Source organism: Equus caballus, chromosome 6 (genome assembly GCF_041296265.1).
Source record: "Equus caballus isolate H_3958 breed thoroughbred chromosome 6, TB-T2T, whole genome shotgun sequence".
Lineage (NCBI taxonomy): Eukaryota > Metazoa > Chordata > Mammalia > Perissodactyla > Equidae > Equus > Equus caballus.
This window is the reverse complement of record NC_091689.1, coordinates 58,583,109-58,604,477: the sequence shown is the minus strand read 5'-3', so window position 1 is coordinate 58,604,477 and position 21,369 is coordinate 58,583,109. Positions and strand designations below refer to the sequence as shown.

The 21,369-nt window shown below is 35.7% G+C and overlaps 1 protein-coding gene across 6 annotated transcripts in view; it reads left to right on the top strand.

The window, feature by feature from the left end:
* PLCZ1 (phospholipase C zeta 1) overlaps positions 1–20,811 on the top strand; it is a 40,744-nt gene extending 19,933 nt beyond the window's left edge. For 5 of the 6 annotated variants that reach the window (XM_023635185.2, XM_023635181.2, XM_070269207.1 and 2 more), the window contains 8 exons: positions 2,616–2,765; positions 5,034–5,279; positions 6,534–6,681; positions 9,912–10,028; positions 11,121–11,293; positions 16,314–16,446; positions 19,724–19,873; positions 20,667–20,811. In XM_023635185.2, coding sequence (XP_023490953.1) covers positions 2,616–2,765; positions 5,034–5,279; positions 6,534–6,681; positions 9,912–10,028; positions 11,121–11,293; positions 16,314–16,446; positions 19,724–19,873; positions 20,667–20,752 — 1,203 coding nt within the window. In that variant the 3' untranslated portion in view covers positions 20,753–20,811. 6 annotated transcript variants of the gene reach the window in all.
* Positions 20,812–21,369: the final 558 nt, after the last annotated feature.

Sequence of the window (21,369 nt, the reverse complement as noted above, 5' to 3'; positions counted from 1 at the left end):
CCCTTTTTCTCTCAGTCCTGCTCTTCCTGTGGTCTTCTCCATCTCAGTTAATGGTAACTTCTATATGTTCAAGCCTAAATCATTGTTGCCAGCTTTAACCCTCCCCTCCTTTCTTTCTAACCCCTCAATAAGTTCTCCAGCAAATCCTCGTGGCTCTACTTTCAAAATATATACTGAATTTAACCCCTACTCCTCATTCTTACTGTCCCTGTCCTGGTCAACCACCATCAACTCTCGCTTGGATTATTGCAATAGCTTCTTATCCATTGTTCCTGCTTCTCTCCTCCTCCCCTATGGTTTCATCTCAATGTATCAGCCAGTGTGACTTTTTGTTAAGTCAAATCACATCATTCTCCTTCTCGAAACCTTCAGTCCCACTCAAAATAAAAGCTAAAATCCACACTGTGACTCCCAAGGGCCTCCATGACTTGTTTTCTGTTACCTCTGACCTCCCCTCTTCCTCTCTCCCTTGTTCACTTAGCCATTCTGATCTCCATACTTTTTTTCAGACACATCTCAAAGCCTTTGCACTTGCTGTTTCCTTTATCCGAAATACTCTTCCTAAATATTTGCATAGCAAACTCTCTCACTTCACTTAGGGTGGGTAACTGAGGAAATCAAAGGAAATAGAGACAATCTCAAAATTCAAAGGACTTGCAAGGGTGGAAACCCCTACAGCTTCTAAGACTCCAGAGTAAGAGATGGAATGAAAAAATGCTTTGAGCAGCAAAGACTCATGAGACTTCTCAGTTGAACAGGGTGACTCAGTTTTGCAGCAAAGATTACACTGAGGTTGAACTTTCTGCTCAAGACCGTCACCATTAATTTGGGAAAGCAAGAGCAAGGAAATAAAATAGATTTGATAACAATGACTAGGAAAGAACTTGGAGTATAGTTACTGGCACATGTAACTTACTGAAAAAAATATAAAAGAAATCTAAGTTTTTGAGGGAGGTGTATTGCCAAAAACAAAGTACAACTCATAGGTGAGCCTTGAAACAACCTTTGGTTAGGAATTCAGCTGTAAAAGTTGCTTGATTTTAAGGAAAGCAAACTCAACACCTACTTTAGATGCCGCCAAGGAGGGGAAAAGATAAGAGGAACTTCGGGAGAGGGGAGCCAAGGACCACAGAAGACGAAAAAATGAGCTTTCCCCAGTGAGCAAAGTCACGGCCTAACAGAGAAATCCATCCACTATGCTATCAGTTTGCAGTTTCAAAACCATTTATTTTACTTGGGAAAAATTTTTACACTGTTCTCTTAGTATTAGACTAAGTCACTATATATATGTGAGTATATATGAGAAGGTCACTGTAGGAGGCTGAATAAGGACCCCTGAAGATAGTAGGTTCTAATTCCTGAATCTGTAAATGTAACTTTATTTGGAAAAAGGGTCTTTGCTGATGTGATGAAGTTAAGAACCTCGAGGTGAGATTATGCTGGGTTATCTGGACGGGCCCTAAATGCCATCAAATGAATCCTTGTACGAGGGAGATGGAGAGAGATTTAACACATACAGAGGAGGCAATGTGAAGACGAGGGGCAGAGACCGGAGTGATGCAGTCCCAAGCCAAGGAATATTCGCAACCACCAGAAGTTGGAAGAGGCAAGGAACACATCACCCTACAGCCTGTTGAGAACTTGATTTTAGCAGGCGAAACTCATTTTAAAATTTGGCCTTCAGAATTGTGGAAGAATAAACTTCTGTTGTTTCAAGCAACCAACTTTGTGGTAATTTGTTACAGCAGCCACAAGAAATTAATATATTTGTATATTAAAAAGGTGTAATATTCTATTCCTATTCAAAGGTCTGTGATAATGCAGCAAACCTTGCAATTTCTTACCTTGTTTACAAGTTGGTAAATGTGTGCCCTGATAATTATATACGAAAACAAAATAAAGAAAATAATTTTGAATAAGATGCCCAAATGAGTGTTGGTCTCTATTTTGTGGCAAATTTCAAAGTTACAGTGGTTTCAAAGGGCAGAAAATCTTTTTAGAGTCACCTTTACTTAACAGATCCTCTTTATTAATAAAAGCTGAAAATAGCTTTATCTTTGTCTCTAATTATTAAGCAACAAATTTTGATTATAGAATTTAGAACTGAAAAAGTAGACAATTAACATTTCCCCTAACTTCTCAGCATTAAAGTTTTTCCTTACCATTTTAAAATACTTAAATAAACATATGCACATATATATATAATTGAAAAGGTAAAAATGTGGAATCAGTCTTTGACAGCTTGCTTTTCGTCATAAGACTATATCATAAATAGCTTTTGATAGCAGTATATATAGCTCTACGTCCTTCTTAGCAGATCTATATCATTCCTTTAAATGAATAGGCCATAATTTATTTAAAAAACTACTCACCGCTGGATGCTTCAGTTGTTTCATATACTTCTGGTGCCAATAGTAAAAATTTTCCTTTTTATACAGATTTAATGTGCCCTGTCTTAAACTCAAAAGTACTTTCAGTTTAAAAAATGCTTAATTAGTTTGCAAAGGTACTGAACATTAGAAGTAAGTCTTAAAATAGATTAAGTGCTTCTGTTAGTTGCATTCCAGGTATTGAAGAGTTCTGATCAATAACTGCAGTCATGGTTAATTTTTTAGACCTCTGACTACCCGGTGGTGCTCTCTTTAGAAAATCACTGCTCCCCTTCCCAGCAAGAAGTGATAGCACACAATTTGCAGTCTATTCTTGGAGAGACCTTGCTTTCTGATGTGCTCGATGAGTTTCTTGACAAACTACCTTCACCAGAGGTAACACTTTTGTCGGAGAAGTTTAGGTTAAGAAAAAAAGAAAAAGTATGTCACTATTCTATTGGCACGTGAAACACGGTTAGAGATCAATGAAAATGCTTAGGTTTGATTATTTATAGAGGTTTATCTTTGCAATATGTTGCCTAGGAAGTGTTCCCATGAGCAGTTAGGTGAATGTATTTTGATAAAGAGAATATATAGTGATATATGTAAAACCCCACGTTTTTATTGTGTGTCAGATCCCAGGAGTCCAAAATTTCAAGTCGGTTAATATTAGGCCGTGGGAATTTGGCATGTTTTAGAAGCAAAAAGCTAAGCAAGGGGCAAAGATTTCGGCTGTAAATAGAGTCTATGCCCAATACTTCAGCATGTGGGTGGCAGGTTATTTTGTTTTTAATCTGTTCTTTCCAATTTCCCTGTCGCTATGGGTACCCTTCCATCTTCAGTTGAGCATACACAGTACTTGGTTTAAAAGGCACCCCAACTTGACCTCAGGATTTCCATTTTCCCCTCCAGCTCTCTCAGTCTTCATCTGACTTGCTTCTTGGCAGCATTCAATACTGTGGATGCCTCCTGCCTTTCCATAAAAAGCTTTCTTCTGTATGACCACATTCTTTAGGCCTTTCTCATTCCTCTCCAGCCACTCCTTTTTAGTTTCCACTGCAGGTCCATCCTCCTTACCACAAATTTTATCAGGTGAGAAATGAATATATATTTTTTCATGATAGTATTATCTAACCAGTAGTTTAGTTTTGACATGTCATCATTTTGGTAGGTAGGATAATATTTTTGTAATATTTGAATATTCCCTTGTTTTATATAGATGAGCCGAAAGTTTAAAGATAAAAGTGTTATGACACTAGTAACAGGAAGTATAAAACTCATGATAGAATTGAGATGGACAAAAATAAGTTTAATAAATGGAAAAACTGTGACTCTTTCAACTCATAAGAACACTCACAGGCTAAATGTATTCAATCATGACAGAAAAAGAATATTAAAGAACTTGTGCAAAGCACTGGAAACATATCATCAAAGATTTAATCTAAGAGTCATGGTCTAATTCAGAAAATTATAATAATTTTTAGCTTACTAGAAATAGAATCCCTCCTCCTATTATTTATACATCTATTTTTTAGCATTCAGATATGTAGGTTTCATTAAAGTTTTTGCTTCTGTACTAAAGCAAGGAGATGCTTTCCAGTGAATAAATGAGGAATTAGAGATAAAGTCATTTTCTTATATTGCACTCCATCTTCAGTGTACAAAAGAATTGCCTGGAGACTTATTAAAGAGGCATAATTTCAGTCCCACAACTTAAGATTCTGATTCTCCAATTTTGAAGTAGACCCCATGAATCCGTTCCTTTAACAAACACCCCAGGTGATGCTTTTGATACATGTGGTTGCAGAGTGCTTTCTGTTAAACTCTGTTTGACTAAGCAATATAAGGGCCTTGGCAAAAGAGAGAAGGCCCAAGATGAGGGTATAATTTCAGTCAGTACATGAGGGTGAGAAAGGAAGGGAAAATTAAAGCGCCTTGTAAAGAACTTTATTTCACAGTCCACATTTCAGCAGCATTGTATATAACATAGTAGGCACTTAACAAGTATATTTGTTACATTAATGAATATTTGAAAGAGGTAGGAATGACTGAGAAAGAAATCAGAAGGCTTTGGTTTTAGAAAGAGTGACCCTGATGGGGAATTTTGCCATGTTCCTTGTTTTGATGACCCGGAAATACTAAGTTGATGATGCTGTGTGCCTTGCAGTTAAAATGTAAAGAAGATTTACAAATCTTTAATTTATATTTACTCTGTACCAGATGCCAGACATTATAATAGACATTTTTACATACCTGATCTCATTAATACTTTTTAATGTTGGATAAGAGAGTGACAAACTAAAGTGCTTGCTACCAGAAGTTGTAACATTCTAATTTCTGTAACACTGCAAATATTTTAACATATATATATACTTTTCATGTATTTCAAACTTTTTGCATAGTGCTTTGTGAAATGTAAAAGAAATGGAACTACAGTAAGTCTCAATCTTAATAGGCTTTTTTTTGGGTGAATTTTGGTCAATACTATGATATCACTGGTTTCTACTAGGGCATTTATAGGGGTATGGAAAAAGATGATGCTCTTACATATCTTACTGCTATGGGCTAATTGAAAATACAATGAAAGATTTTTCAATGACAATTACAAATGCAAATTTTCATGTAAATGTGTAATTGTATCTCTTTCTCAAATTGTTTCCTTAGGCATTAAAATTCAAAATATTAGTTAGAAATAAGAAAATAGGGACCCTAAGGGAAACCCGTGAAAGAAAAGGTACTGATAAGCACGGTCAGATAGAGGAATATGAAGAAGTTGAAGAGACAGATCAAGAAGATGAAGATGATGATGAAGTCAAAGAATCAGAAACGGAGGATATTTTAAAAGACAATCAAGAAAAGGAAATGGAGTCAAAAAGGGTAGCTGGCTTACCACTTTTCAAGAAAAAGAGGGTGAGATGATACTTTGTGAAAATCATCCAAGTGATCAAAAAGTTTTCTTATGTTCTTATTGGTGGAGAATTAAAAATATTTTTTGGAGGGAAAACTCTTGTTCCGCTTTATAAAAATTCTACTCTATCATTTGAAGTTTGTTTGGAAAAAATTAGCAGTGGAAAAGAAATTTTAAAAGTTGTCTCTTTTCCTGCGCTGTTTTTAAATGTCTTTTCTCTATGGTTGACAAATATTATGCATTCTCATGTACTAGGCATGGTGCAGTGTACAAAAGATACAGAGATAAACAACATAATGTCTTGTTTTCAGGGAGATCAGACTGTCAGAGACAAGAAAGTCACTGTTTATAATATATAGTATTATAATTATACAAATTAGCATGACAAAAGAAGGCACATCAGGTTGCAAGTGACACAAAACTAATTCAGCTGGTTTAAGTAAAAAGTGAACTAATTGGCCCACATGAATGAAAAGTTCAGGGAAAGAGATTCTAATTTCAGGAATGACTGTCTCAAGCAAAGTTCCAAGAACTTTATTTCTTTCTCCAACTATGGCCTCACTTTCTCTGCATTGGTGCAAGACTTTGCAAAGCTTCTGTTTTATATGCTTTCAGGTTCAAATCCAGTGGAAGGCTTATTTATCTCTCGGCTGACCAAGCAAATTCTTTTTGTGCATTGGCTATAATCCAGTTACGTGCTCTTCCCTGAATCAGTTACTTTTACTAGCGGGACGTAAAACTCTGGTTAGCCAGGCCCGAACCACATTATCCATACTTAAGCACATAGATTGAGCACGAACAAGAAAAGTTTTTCAAAAACAAAAATTGAGAAGGGGCTAACAGAAGCACAGAGGATGTAGATTCTGGGCTGTAAAATAGCAAATGCACACTAAACAACCGAAGTTATTCCAGAATGTTAGATCACCCTGGAAATATACTTACTCATGATGAAAATTCCTAAATTTGTAAAATCTGTGAGAATCAATTGAGAACTTTGGGGAAAAGGAAATAGTAATAATTGTCATGCTCATCACTTATTACATTAACTGGGATTTTATTATGTCACATATTAACTTTAAATACTAACATCATAAAAGTAATCACGTTGATCTCATCCAAATAGTTTTAGAGGAGATAATCCTATGAAAAGACTAAAATCATTCATTTGAAAGCATATTTTCTTTGTTGGAAAATGAATTTTTCAACTGATTAGTGCAAAAATGTGAAATTACGGCATTTTATTTTTACTCTCCAAGGTAAAAGTGGCTGTGGCCCTATCTGATCTTGTCATTTATACGAAAGCCGAGAAATTCAGAAGCTTTCAGCATTCAAGACTGCATCAACAGTTTAATGAAAGTAATTCTATTGGGGAGTCAAAAGCAAGAAAACTTTCAAAGTTGCAAGGTAAATTCTTATGATTCAAACAGATGAAGTATTTAAACAAGTTATATTCACTGCAAAGGTGTCAAAATTGGTCAATGATATTTATAAAAAGTACATTCTCATAAATTTCAACGTATTTAATGTACTTTAAAAAGGGACTACACGCCTCAGGTTACATTAAGTTTTGTTTCACAGAACTCAACCAATAATAAACTTCTTTAAGTCATGAAGTTTTGATTGAGAATGTCTAGTGTGGACGCTTTGGTGGGTGGGGCTGTGGTGAGCAGTTTATAAGCTAGAGCGGTGAGTGACAAGGCTGCAGAGGTTGGTAGACCCAAATTACAAGGAACTTAAACTTGCCCTGGAATCAAAGGTGAGCAGGAGAAGATTGAAATCTCAGGAGTCACATGATCCCCTGTTTGCTTCTGAAAGATGCTTCTGATAGCAACATAAGGCTGAGACTGTAGAGAAGAGATGATGAAGGCTTATGGAATTGAGAGTGGATCCAGGTGAACTCTGTGGACTCGCCAGGCATCTAAGAGGTACAGTTAAACAGATCTAGAGGCTGTGTGTAAACATACAGATGAAAGAGAGGGAGGACATGGCACCCAGGCTAGACTACCAGATAACTGAGCAGAGGGTACACGGCTACTGCACGCTTGCAGAGGTGACGTTTGCCTTTGTAACTTCTTTCGCTATCTTCCGATTCTAAATCTGAGGTGAGTTACTCTGTTTGGTAGAGCCCAAGATAAAAGAAGGCCTGGTAAAGAGAATGGGAAGCAGACCCTACCCACTTCTCAGACTTATATGGTGGGGAATATCCTTGAGTTAAAAAAGGATGGGAAATTAACAGTCAGGTGACTCTCCAAATGCTTCTAAAAAATGACAATCTACCATCCTGTGTAGAAAAACCACAGCAGGAAAATCAGCACCTGCAAGTGCCTTGAGAAAAGCTGTTGGCTGTTTGGAAATTCAGATTCTGATGTATTTGTTGGTTAGCCTCATTGGTTTGGCCACCAATACCCAAGGGTTTTGAGGCATGCTTTAGCTCATCTCAAACTGCCTATTAGAGAGATCCTGGATATTTTAGGGCCTTTTAATTTGTTTTTTTAAACTATGGATTGTGACTAAAATCAATTCAATAGGTCTGGACTCCAGTTAAAATAATAAAGTAGAGTGGAATGGAATGGGATGGAATGGAATAGAATAGTAGAATAGAGAAGAGTATATTGTATGCAGTAAGAACAAGTATTGTTTTATGAAGTGATTATGTGTGTTGAGTTGTGATATAAAATATATTTCTTACTGTGAAGGATTGTCAACAGAGTTTGAATTTGAGTGATCTACTTTTCTAGCCCCTGTCCTTTCAAACTATTCGATGATTTTTGTTGTCATTCCTGGGGACGGGACCTCTGGGCACAGCAAAAGTAGTTACAATTCTGTCACTCTCTTAAACACTTGCTCAAAATTTGAAAAGGGACTGAGTAATTCTGAGTAGAGTCATAAAGTGTAGCATCATCATTTCTTTGGAAAGAGTATAGAGCATTTTTCTTGCACAAAAAGTCAGTAGTAAATAATTAATGGTGTGAGCAAAGGTGTAATGCAAGAATGTTCATTGTCAGTAAAAACGTAATATCATGGGAAAAAACAGAAACAGAACTTTACATATGCATGAATACCTTTCAGTCATTTAAAAATAATGTGGTAGGTGAATATTATGGAAATGGAATGATTTTCATGTTATTTTAGTAAGTAAAAAAATAGAAGTTTATGAAAGGAAAAAACAATAGGATTCAATTAAAAAAATAAGTATATACATATGACAAAAGAACTGAAAGATATACGCCAAGAGGTTACAGGTGGTTATTAATTGAGTGGTGAGATTATATATGGTTTTCTTTATTTGCTTTTCTCATTTATCTTACATGAACAGAAATTGTGTTTGTAATAACATAACATGTTTAACTTCTAAAGGTTAATCTCGGAAGTAAAAAAATCATATCATGTCGAGGGTCCTTAGTGATCATTCATGTTTATCAGTTTGTAGATGGGAAAAATTTAGACCCAGAAGACTATGTGTTTTACCAAAAGATAAATATCTAGTTTAGGACTGGATAAAGGATTATGATACTTGGACACACATGATGCGTTTATACACGAATAGCTTCAAAATATACTTCCTCTCAAAGAGTATATAACTTTTCAAAATGAGTGTTGATGAAGTTAATTGTAACTGCTGTTAACTTTAGTAACTGTAAATTTGTACTTGACTATGCTCTGAAAGAAGGGTATTTGGATGAGGGTGGCAGCAATTCTTTTCTAGATTGGCTAGCAGATATAGTGGGCCATAGGCAATAACCATTTGTCCCATGACAGATCACCATATTAACAGGAATATTGGGAACAGGATCTGCCTTAGTGAAAGAATAAAAACCTTGGAGAAATATGAAATTTGTGTTCAAAAATTTGAAGGGACGTCCAATAGTAAAAGGTGTAGCTTAGTTTTGAATCTTAAGTGATTTAAATAGATTATATATAAATGAAAACTTATAAAGAATATATAAGTAGAAACACAAAAATTATACAGAAAATCAAATAAACTCTGTGTGTGTGTGTGTTTGTATACTATAAATATAGACCACTTGAAATAATCAAAAGTATAGAGTGTAGACTGTTCTCTCCCAATGGAGGGATGCAAACAGAGATTGAATGAATTTTGGGGAAAGATAGGATTTGGAGCTGAACTCAATAACTTTAAAGTCCCTTTCAATGCTGAGGATCTGTTAAATGTTCCACTGGATTAATTTGGATAGCCTCATAGAGCTTTCTATGTTTTACATATGATTCTGTCCTAATGTGAATACCAAAGTGAAAAAAGACAAAATGGGGAAAGATACCACTTTCGTTTCAAAAAAATGGATGCGTTTTATTTTGGAACTTTATATATTCTTATGTCAAAGTGAAACTAATTTGGATGTGAAAAAAATTATCTAATCTGTTCTTCTGAAGTGAATTATGAGTATTCATAAAAGTGTGTAATAAAAAATTATTAACTTCTCAGTAACAGTGAATTACACTGTCAAACATAAAAACCTGGATTTACTTTGATCTCCGTGAATCACAGATATTTTTGCCAAGACAATACATACCCAAATTATTGAAGTTATTGTAGAATTGTATAATATATATTGACATAGTAGTTGAATTTATTTGAAATCTTTCACCATGCTTTAATAATTTATTCTTTTTAGCTCAAGAGTTTATTCTTCACACCAGGAAGTTCATTACCAGAATATATCCCAAAGCAACGAGAACAGACTCTTCTAATTTTAATCCTCAAGAATTTTGGAATATAGGTTGCCAAATGGGTATGTTATCCAGTATGCTGAGATTTCTTGCAAAAATAAGATAAAATGAATTCATTTTGTGGATTAATGGAAGCTTCATGAAAAGAGCTTCCTATGAGGATTTTTTGGCCCTGGGTGTTTTGGGGTCAGGTAATGATGAATCATTGGTTTCAAGAGTTGAGGTTATTCTTAAATGGGTTGGAGAGGGTAAATCTGGGTGAGAACTGAGGGCATAGAAGTTAAATTCATGGAGTTAGCATGGGAAGTGTAGAAAGGGTAAAAGGAAACCATTATGGACGTAAGAGGACATTAAAGATCCAGTCCTTTGCTTGGAAGATTTGCTAAGGGCCTCTTCAAATCAAGGGACCTCTATCTTTTATACTTTACATCAACTTCTCCATTCATAGTAATGAAAAATGAACGGGACCGCACCGCTTTGTTCTCTGTCCTTACCAGACTCTCCCTATTCCAAACTGGTCAGTTGGTGTAGCATTGTCACCAACCAGTCAGAAAGTTCTAGGTGTTAACCCTTCTGCTACTGGATTGTGGCAAGGCCTGTAGGTTTGTGGAGAGGGGGAGAGAGGGGTCTGGACAGTGGGTGGGGGAGTGTTGAGGGGTGATGGGTGGTACTGCATACAATGGCTACTTGCCAGCCTTATGGAGGTATTTCTATATTTAAACAACAATTATTGCCCTGCCTGTTTCTTACCTTCTCAAACGATAACAGTACCTCTTTGGACCTGAAGTTTATGATATAGTTGGTGTCTTCCTTTCCAGCATTTAATGTACTGATTTCCTTTATTCTTATATTTCCTGAATGTTATCTGACATGTATATTGCTATTCTATAATCTATACTGTGTGCCATTATTATTTTTTAACTCAAAGCTATAAAATAATTTACAAATCAAAGCTTGAAACTTACCTTCATACATTAATATAGAAATGGCAAACGGAAATGTTTAAAAATCATGAGTTATTTGGCTAATGATGCTTGCTCTTAAAATTTTGGAAGATACATAATCCATGATTAGGTTTCAGTAAACCGTTTAACTGTGTTTCTTTAGCCATACCTTCTATTTCCTTACAATGTCAAAATACTTTTTTCTCACAGTGGCCTTAAATTTCCAGACCCCTGGTCTGCCTATGGACCTTCAAACTGGGAAATTTTTGGATAATGGTGGTTCTGGATATGTTTTGAAACCAGACTTCCTAAGAGATAATAAATCAAAGTTTAACCCAAATAAAGCACCAATAGACAGTAACCCAATTACACTTACGATAAGGGTAAGATTAAGAACTTTTTCTTTCACTCTCTTTGGTTATTATATAAGCTCAATAGTATGCATTAATATTAATTAATATACATTACAGTAATATTTTGAGTTCCATTGATTTCCTTTAATGCCTTTTAAATTTCTGTTAATCTTTTTAGGTACTATACGTGGGTGGTATTTTAGCATGCTTCCAGATCTGAAAAATGTCTCTCTGTTGCCTTTTAGTAAATGATTACCTGCCTGTGAATAGAAATATTGAGGCTAAAAAATCTCCCCTCCAAGGTCTATTTATATAATTCCATTGTCTTTGGGCATTTAACATTGTGATAAAGAAGTCTGAGATCAGCCCATAATTTCCTTGTGGATATGCTCATTTTCCCCTCCTTAACGTTGAGGAATTTTACTAGGAAATTCCAGGAGCTACTTGCTTTTCACCAATCACTAAATTAGGCTTTTGCAGTTCAGGATTTTTTTCCCCTTATGTTTCTGAATATTCTTTGATTGTTTAGAAACCAAAAATTATCCAGATGCTTCTCTGGAGGATCTACCCACCAAGTTTACTAGTTCCTGTCAACCTCATCCCTTCCCTCTTCCTCCGCATTTGATGTCCCTCTGTCTTTGATTTTATTCCTTGCTGATTCTCATGTAGATGTGATTTTTTCTCCTGCATTATTAGTTCCTCCTTCTCCAATTCCTATTTTCCCCATATTGTTTCATTTTTATTTTTGTCTGTATCTCATCCAACACTCTTTCATCCAATTGCTATCTTATTATTTCATCTTTTGGTTTGTTACATCCTGTGTAATTTCATTGAGAGCAAAAGTACTTGTCTAAAATTTATTGTTTCAAATAGTAAAGACTTTTTGAAAACTTTCTTATTCTTCTATAACTTAAGTGCTTTATTTCCTTTTTAAATGTCATTGACTCTTTTGAAAAATCCCTAGCCTAGTGTTTTCTCTCTACCTAGTTGTGAATAATCTTATTTTAGACGGTGTCTGTACTTGTTGTTTGCAAATAAATTGGGTGAGTATGGTCTCTTTGGTCCCTCTCTCTAACTAGTTGCTACCAGAACCATAAGAACCATCTCAGATTCTATTCTGGAATTTCAGTACTTATATTGAGGTCCCTGGTCAGGTTTATTGTGTCTCATGTTATGACTGAGTATAGCTCTGCTTGCTCTGCTGGCTGCTGAGAGCTCTGCTGCTCCTGTTAGCTGCCTGTCAGAGTGCAGAAAACCTAGAACCTTCAGAGTGTACCTTCTCCCACAACTCTTCCTATCTTAGCTCCTTCCTCTACAGTCACAGCATCACAGGATTTGGGGACCACTTTCATCCAATCAGGCCCTAGCCATCTTGTCCCAGCTGAGAATGGGAGGTTTCAGAGCTGTTTTCCAGAAACTAATGTGGAAAGAGAGTCCAGCAAAAATGAATGGGACAGAAATGATCCTGGCCACCACAGCAAACAATGCCAGTGAAGGATCTAGCTGACTTTTGTCCTGGCTGTTGGCGATTTTGTGACTCTGAGGTAGGAGCCTGTAGTGGTTAGGTAGAAATTACCTACAACACTAGATGCAGCCAAAAATTGACCAGTTGGTACTCTTTCTAGGATCTGTCAAATCATTGTCCGTTAAACTTACTTTACAATGTTATTATAACTTTAGCATCCTTTTTGCACTTTTTAATACAAAAATTTTAAAAGATTAATAACTGTTTCTTTTACTTTCTGGTTACTATATAATCTGGATAGTATACAATAATATTTTGAGTTCCATTGATCTCCTTTAATGCCTTTTAAATTTCTGTTAACCTTTTCAGGTACTATAGGTGAGTGATCTTTCAGTACCTTCCATGCCTAAAAAATGTCTTTCTGGTGCCCTTTTGCATGAATGAAAAAATGTAAAAAGTTGCATTATTCTAGTTGTTCTAGACTATAAAAACTATACTAGGTGTGCTAGTCATTCTAGTGGGAAGAAGGGATGAATCAGCCGCTTTTGAAGATCTCTTCCTAATCCACACACATCTCCCTACTCTGCTTCTGGGCCTGTATTCTCACCTTTATTCCCCCACCTCCCAAGCGATTGTCTCTCACTTTTATTTTTGGGTTACTCTTTCTCTTCCTGACCCTAAAACATTTATGTTGTCTAAGGCTTTTTCTTAATCCTCATCTCAAACTAAGTAGCTCCTTGTATTCTCTTATACACACTCATGGTTTCAACCACCAACAATAAAAATGATCAATCTTTAATCTGCCCTCATGTTCAGAATATGAAGGCGTATTTTTAATACCCTACTTGGCCTCCTTATCTATTTAATCACCATTCTGTCAAACTTAAAATATTAAAGCCTGAACATCCCTTCCTAGTCAAATCTACTTCTACTTTATTTAAATCTCAGTGAATTGACTCAAATTCATTGACTTAATTAACTCAGTTTGGAAAATTGGGAGCCATTCTTCTTTCCACGTCCCCTTCACTTCCCATGTCTCATCCATCTCTAAATTCCACTCATCCTGCTCCTAAATGTCTTGCTTAACCATTCTTTTGGTCTGATGTCATTTACCGATGTCCTTTTTTAGGTATTTGTGACCCGTCATCATATCCAGTCCTTTGACTTTCTAAAGGGTTTTCAGGTAACCTGTTTCAGACCTCCTGATCCATCTTCTATAAGTCGACCAGATTTTGCTACAATGCTAATCTTATCTTGCCTGCTTGATAATATTTGTGCCTCCTGATTGCTTTCATGGTCGAGCCTTGGCCTACTTCTCCCAGCCCCCTCGCTCACCGCCTCCAGCCTTTCACCCTGTTCTGTAACCATATGGAAGTAGGAGCCTTTTCTGTCCACAGTGACACTTCTATGTATGGCACATGCTATTTCCTTTGACTGGATTATTTTTCCGTCCTTCACCTGCCTGTTGAGGTCTGACTCATTTCTCAAGACTTAAGGATCACTTCTTTCTGGGAGCTTTTTCCTCTATTAAGTTAGTTCTTCTTTTCGTAGTTTTCTTTTCTTTTCCCCTAATACCCTATACATGCATATATTATGGCACTGACCACACTGTATTATAATTGTTTAATTACTTGCTGTACTTGTCTTTCTCCCCTACTTGTCTGAGGATTCTTTAAGGATAAGGGCTAGTATTTTGTTCAACCCTTTTTCACAGTGCCTGACACAAAGTATATACTCAATACATGTAGGTTAAGTGAATGAATGATTTCTTTTTTGACTTGAGAATAGTAAAGAGGACATATGTATTCTTTTATCGAGAAAGCAAAGATGGAAGATAGATAGTATGCAAGGATGTTTACAAATGCCACCTGTTTGTATTCTGAGGGGTCTCACATAGGGGTGTAAGCAGCATGGTGTGAAATAGGCAGGGTTAATGATTTTCCCAGGAAGCTGCTGCCGTAGCCACGTGGGTCTTTCCCTCTTGCTTTGGTCATTCTAGGGAGCTTCGTGACTACATTATGACTTGCGCAAATTATGGAGGACACGACTTGGAAATCAAAAGACCTTGTTTTGCCATTAGCTTTCTTAGGTGCTTGATGAAGCCATTCACCATTTCTAGTTTACTCTTTGTCATCTGCAAACAGAGTTTTGGACTAATTCAGTTATTTTCAGATGTGTAAAACTATGGAAACATTTTCTAATTTCAGAATCTAATGCAAAGGCCAATAGATGAAAGTAAAGCTACTCTAGTTGACCACTGAGGGTTTTCTTTTTGACATCCATCCTCCATGGTGACCCCTGGAATGCCTTTGTGAATCAAAGTATACAAATATTTGAACAATAATTTCTAAATTCTCTTTAACTTCTCATATTCAATTATTATTATTAATTTTTAGTTAGACAATTTTTTGGGGGGCATGACGTGCACCGAAGCTGAATCTTCTCAGGTTGGTAAGGCTCTGTTACTTATAGACCTGATATTGGGGTGGTAGGCTCTGGTATTGGTGTACTAGCTGTTTATGGCCAATCTTCTTTCTAACTACCCTGATGTCTAATTATACTGATTGATCAAGGCCCATTCCTACTGATTGTTAAATATTTGCACAGTCACTCTGGTTTCTAGCTAATGCTATAATGTATGGATGATGAAAAGGAAAAATTACACATCAGCACTTTTTTTTTTGTTTTCTTTCTCTTTTCTTTTCCCTTCCTCCTTTTCTTCCATTCTTCCTTCTTTTTTCTCTTTCCAAACAGTTATTTATTTGTTCCTCTTTATTATAATCTCCAGAAATTGAAATAATGCCTCAAATTTAACATTAGTACATTTTACAAATTAGTACATACACTTAAGATAGTTTTTTTTAAACTTTATTCCTTGAAGTGAAACAAATCTTTGCTTCAACAATTAGCTTGACTAACAAAAGGCTAAATAAAACTATTATTAATAACTTTTTAAGCATTATTCTGATAGCTAGTCCCAACACATGAAATAATTGATTTTTTCACAATCAAGTTACTCATGCTATAGACAACAATGGATAATGTAAAATTTTGGGATAAATTATCCAAATATATAAATTATACTATTAGAAAATGCTATCATAAGAAATTGATTGGTGATTTTTCCTATGTTTCAGAAGTAGTATTCATATTGCTTCCTAAATTTTGCCACATATGTATACAATATGAATTTGAAAATAGTTCATATTATCAGAGTAACTCAGCCTGACTTATAGTAGAAAGTGACTGTAACAATGCTTTTAAGCTCTGCTTTTTAACAACCATAACAAATACTTTTAAAATTAAAATGTACATTGAACCAGAAACCTTGGACAATGTGGATTCCACTATAATCACATATTGGTAAAATGGAATAATTTAGACATGTTCCTGGTATTCATCTATTAATACTTGAGGATAAAAGAGTTAAATTTTAAAAGTTACATTATTTTCCACTTTTAATTTTTTTGTGAGAACTGACTTAGAGTGTATCATTTTGGGAATATATATTTTATTTGAAATAAATTAAGTGGTGATGTAGTTTGATATCTTGCTAAATTCTTGTATTCAAATATTTTTGTGTAGCTCATCAGTGGTATCCAATTGCCTCCCAGTCATCATTCATCATCTAACAAAGCTGACGTAATAGTGATTATAGAACTTTTTGGTGTTCCAAATGATCAGGCAAAACATCAGACTCGTGTGATTAAAAAAAACGGTGAGTTCCTAATATATTTTATTGAACTGCTATTAGACTTTTACTTAGAAAGCTTAAAAATTGTATATAAAAATTATATATTGATAGAGTTTTGATACATATTTGTTACTCGTAAGGCAACGGTTTTGCATTATGCTTAAGATGACCAAATAGTATATGTAGCAAAAACAATTTGATAATGACTTAAGGTATTTAGATGTATTTTCTGACTACGTACACAAAAATTTATCCAACTTGAAAAATTACTACTTTTTTCACTTTACCTCCTTTTTAATGTTTTGCCCCATATCGCTGAATTAACAGAGACATTTTGAGAGCTGCAAATCTACTTGGCTTCTAGCCTCTGTGTAAAATAAATAACTTATGACTCTTCTGATGCAGCATGTTACACATTTTTACCTCGCTACTTGAATTATTTTAGATCAAAGATCTGTGGCTTCTGAGCTTCTGACTCAGGCTAAGGACACTATAGAAACCTACACATACAATATTTGGATTTATAATTCAGTCATTTTTGCCCGAAGGGAAATCTAGGAATGCAAGAAATGACTTTGGTAAGATTTTTAGTGTTCCAGCATCCCATGATGTTTTATGTAATACAATACTGACGTTGTCTTTTCTTCCCTGAGATTGAAATCACTAAGGAAATTAGAAAGTATATATTCCTGGAGGAATCACCTTGGAGGAGACCTTGGAATTAAACCTTGAGTCTAGAATCTTCTTTGAGTGGATATTCTCAAAGTATAGTGAACTTCATTTCAGAGTCTGGAAATATGCTCCAGGCTAAATGGCACTGACAGAGAAGCAAGTGCAGTTTTATTAGTCATTTTCTTCTTGGACGATAATTCCCAACAAAGTCTACCATCTGCTTCCCCCTCCAGCCCCTTGAATATTCCTCCAGTGTGGCCCCTAGTGTAAAAGGCATGGAAAAAAGATATGGGAAGTTTTTGCTACCTCATCGTATGTTGTCAATGAGAAGAGATATTAGTGATGACTTACTGCCTTATTTGGCACCCCTTAGAATTGAAAGCACATTACAATGACAGTGTCAAGAAATGGTAACTGCTAATATCAGGAAGCTTATAGTAACCTGTCTCTGCTTCTCTCCATCCTCTACTGAATCTTCATGGCAAAAGGCACATAAAGTTTACTTACTCAAAGCACCTCTTATAATACTATGATTCTAGCTCTCATTAGAATTTTGATTACATCCCTGGGTTTTATGGGACTGTCCCTGCAGAAATACAATTTGGTTCCCCAAACATTACTGAGCCTGTTTTTTTAAAAGCTTGGTGCTAGCTATCAAAAAACTTAAAATATCTATTTATTAAATGTATTATTATGTATGTCCCAACTAATTCTATTGTAGGTAGCTTACAGTTCAGTATGGGAGATAAGATACAAGTAAAACTGTTATGACAAAATTCAAACATGCTATGGAAAAATAAAGAAGTTCAAGACGAGTGAGACACAGGGTACTTAAGAAAGATCAGTGTGAGATAAAATGGGAAAGCTATATTGGAGATGGTCATGGAAAATCACGAAAGCCATGATAAGGTGTTAGGAACTTTCTTTTCTGTACAAAGTAAATACAATTAAGACGTTTAAACAGGGATATCACACTAACAGAGCTGAGCTTTAGGGAGATTGTTTCTGCACATTGTATGGGAAGAATGTATGAGAGAAGAATGAGAAATACAAAATAGTGTCGGGATACGATTTCATGGTTAGAGGATGTAGGAGTCAGGTCATAAAGAAAGACTGTGGCAGCAGATAAGGACTGGAGGTTGTCTGTGTGGAGACTAGAAGGAGTAAAAGTCCAGATAGCTGGACAAGAAGGATTCTAAGACAGCTTAGCTGCTAGGTAATTAGTATGATAAAAGGCATGACAGACTGGGAGGAAAAAGATCACATTTGGATAAGGTGTGGAAGAAATTTTTCAGTTTTGATCATTCCAGGAAAAATTATATTTCTAGCTATCAAATTTGGTATCATGGTTTCCTCTTTTTTTCTTACTTTGACAACTAAAAGTTAGGACTTTTTCGTAAAATCAATATATGATTTTGGGTGTATGTGCAGGCACACACCCGTGAGAGAGTGTAATGAAGTAGGGTTGGAGGAGGAAGAATGAATCAGTATAAGAACTTTGTGCATACATTTTGCAGTGTCTATAAAGAATTAACTCTGAAACTTGCCCCTGTTCTCCACAGAATTACTTCTCTTCTTAGGGCAAGGTAATGCAGTCATCATTCCAGCACGAGTCAACTGGTTTACTATTTTCGTGGGCAGAGACTGCATCATGGATTACTATGTAGTAAATGTGTGCTTGTGACCACAGATACATCATAGAAAACATAGATATAGTATAATTAGTCACAAATTCTTCAATGCTTCTGGAAATGTAACTCAAAGAACAAAAGCTATTGACATAGAAGTTGTAGCATTGCCTTTGTACATGGAAAACAATACATATTATTTTTCTCTGAACCTTTGAGTCTTTTTTAAGTAGAGTGTATATTTGATCTGGATGTGGATTTCTTGATTCCATTGAATTATGCTTAAATTTTGGATGATTTGGGTCACACTGTGATACAATTTGGATTTCTTGTTTGGCAACAGATTGGTTGTTTGGGATGATCTATTTTGCTAGCGACCTAAAATACTGAGCAACTTTGGAGACTTCAAAATGAGCATTTAGTCAAAGGAGGGACCAAGAGCATGCATTAGAGCACTGATTATCTAGCTTTCAGAACACCCGCTCTCAATGGAGCTCTTCCCGTATCAGGACCTGGTATAGAAAAATGATGTTACTTCACTTCTTCATGTCTCCATTTCTTTGTTAATGAAATGCCTCCACACAGCAGTCACATTGCATAATGATTAAATGTTTCTGCTCTGAAATCAGACTTCATTTGTTTGAACTCCTACCCTGCCACTCAATGGCTGTGTATGTGAAATTCTTAGGAAGTTATGTAACATCTTTGTGGCTCAGTTTTCTCATCTGTAAATGTGGATAGTAATAACCTTGGTGGGGCTGCGGTAGGATTAAATGAGGTTATCTCATTAAAGTTCTTAGAATATTGTCCAGCAATAGTAAACACCCAATAGATATTATTTCTCATTGGGTGCATTAAAAATTTAAGTGCTCTAAAACACAAAGTTTTATTATTATTATTAAAGAATTGAAAGAAAAATTTTGGAGAACAGGTATTGTGCATTTTTCCCTGGAGATATTGTCTACGATTTCTTGATTCTATTTATTCCTTTTATATTTCAGCTTTTAGTCCAAGATGGAATGAAACATTCACATTTATTATTCAGGTGCCAGAATTGGCGTTGATACGTTTTGTTGTTGAAAATCAAAGTTTAATAGCTGGAAATGAATTTCTTGGGCAATATACTTTACCAGTTCTATGCATGAACAAAGGTAATATTCCTAAAAGTAAGATGATGGTGCTAACATTTAAATATAACTTGAGTTTACCAAAGACATATTTTGATATACAAAATAGTTCTATCCACAACAGTCAGAGGTAAAGGAAATTTTATGTATTGAGACATATTTTCTTCCTGTGGAATTATGGAAATGTGTTCTGAGATGGAAGGTGGGATTGGGGTGTAGGATTGCTGGGGAGACTCGTTAGACAAACTTGGCACGTGCGAACATTTCTTTACATGGATCACAGCTCTTTCGTTTCAGTTAAGAGTAGTCATGACTACCAGAAAGAAATGAAGGATGAGAATGAAACAGAAGGAAGAGGCAGTGACTCATTCTTCCTGCCTGAGGAGAAGAGACTGGAGGCCAAGACTATCCTTTCTTAACTCTTTTCAGGGCTGCTTTTATGTTGTGGTCACCTTGCTGGGTAGATTTACCCAGTGCTCCCATCACCTCGTCTCAGTATGTTTACTTTCATCATGCCATCTGAGATGTACCTAGGAAACAGTCTTTCTGAAGCAGAGGGTGGGGACTAATTTTGGAACACTGCACTTTGAAGAGAGGAAAAGCGTGAGCTATGCACTTACTGTTCGGCAGTAGGAAGTCAGAATAGAAACTCCAAATATTTTATTTTTGTGGAAAATTAGTATACGAGATGAATATAACTATACAATCATGGTTTTTATGGATGCTTAGTAAAGGCATATTCTTTCTCAGTAGCACTATTGGGGCCATTGCTGACATTTATTTTTACTGTTCTAACTGGATCTGATTTCTTTCACAGGTTATCGTCGTGTTCCTCTGTTTTCGAAAATGGGTGAGAGCCTCGAGCCTGCTTCACTGTTTCTTTACGTTTGGTACGTCAGATAGCAACTAAGGGTAACTGACACATTGTTAGCAGTACCTCTCAATAAAACAGCCAAAATGAAGGTTCATATCTTTTTCCTTTTTTAAAACATAATTATTTACAAAAAAAGAAATATTGAGCAAACTCGCCTTTAAATATACAAAACAGAACGGTGGAAAAAAGAAAACAGAAACTTCAGAGGGTCCTGACTCAGGGTGGCATTCCTGTCAGCCACTTTCTCCTGTCTCCCCGCTGCTGAGGCTGCTCTTCCAACTTGCTTGTATCATTTTTAATTGGTAGAATTTACAAGCTTTTAAAATATGTCTGATTGTATAAGAAATGTTGCAAATATTTGGCAGTATAAAAGAAATGTGAAACCTAAGAATGCTTTAACTTCTAGACACCCACTACTTCATATTGTGGTGGGAAGGAATTAGATTCTCAGGGGCTTTGTGCCTTTTTTTATCCCCAGGAGTATATCCTGCATCCTTAGGTTAGTACTAAGATGCTGTGCACTAGATTTGGTACCCTGTAATTATACAGACATTTTTATGAGTGTCTGTGAAATTGATTTGCATTCAGACTCCATATCTATAAAAGAGATCTACTATGTGGACTTACATGCTTGGATCTCTGAAAG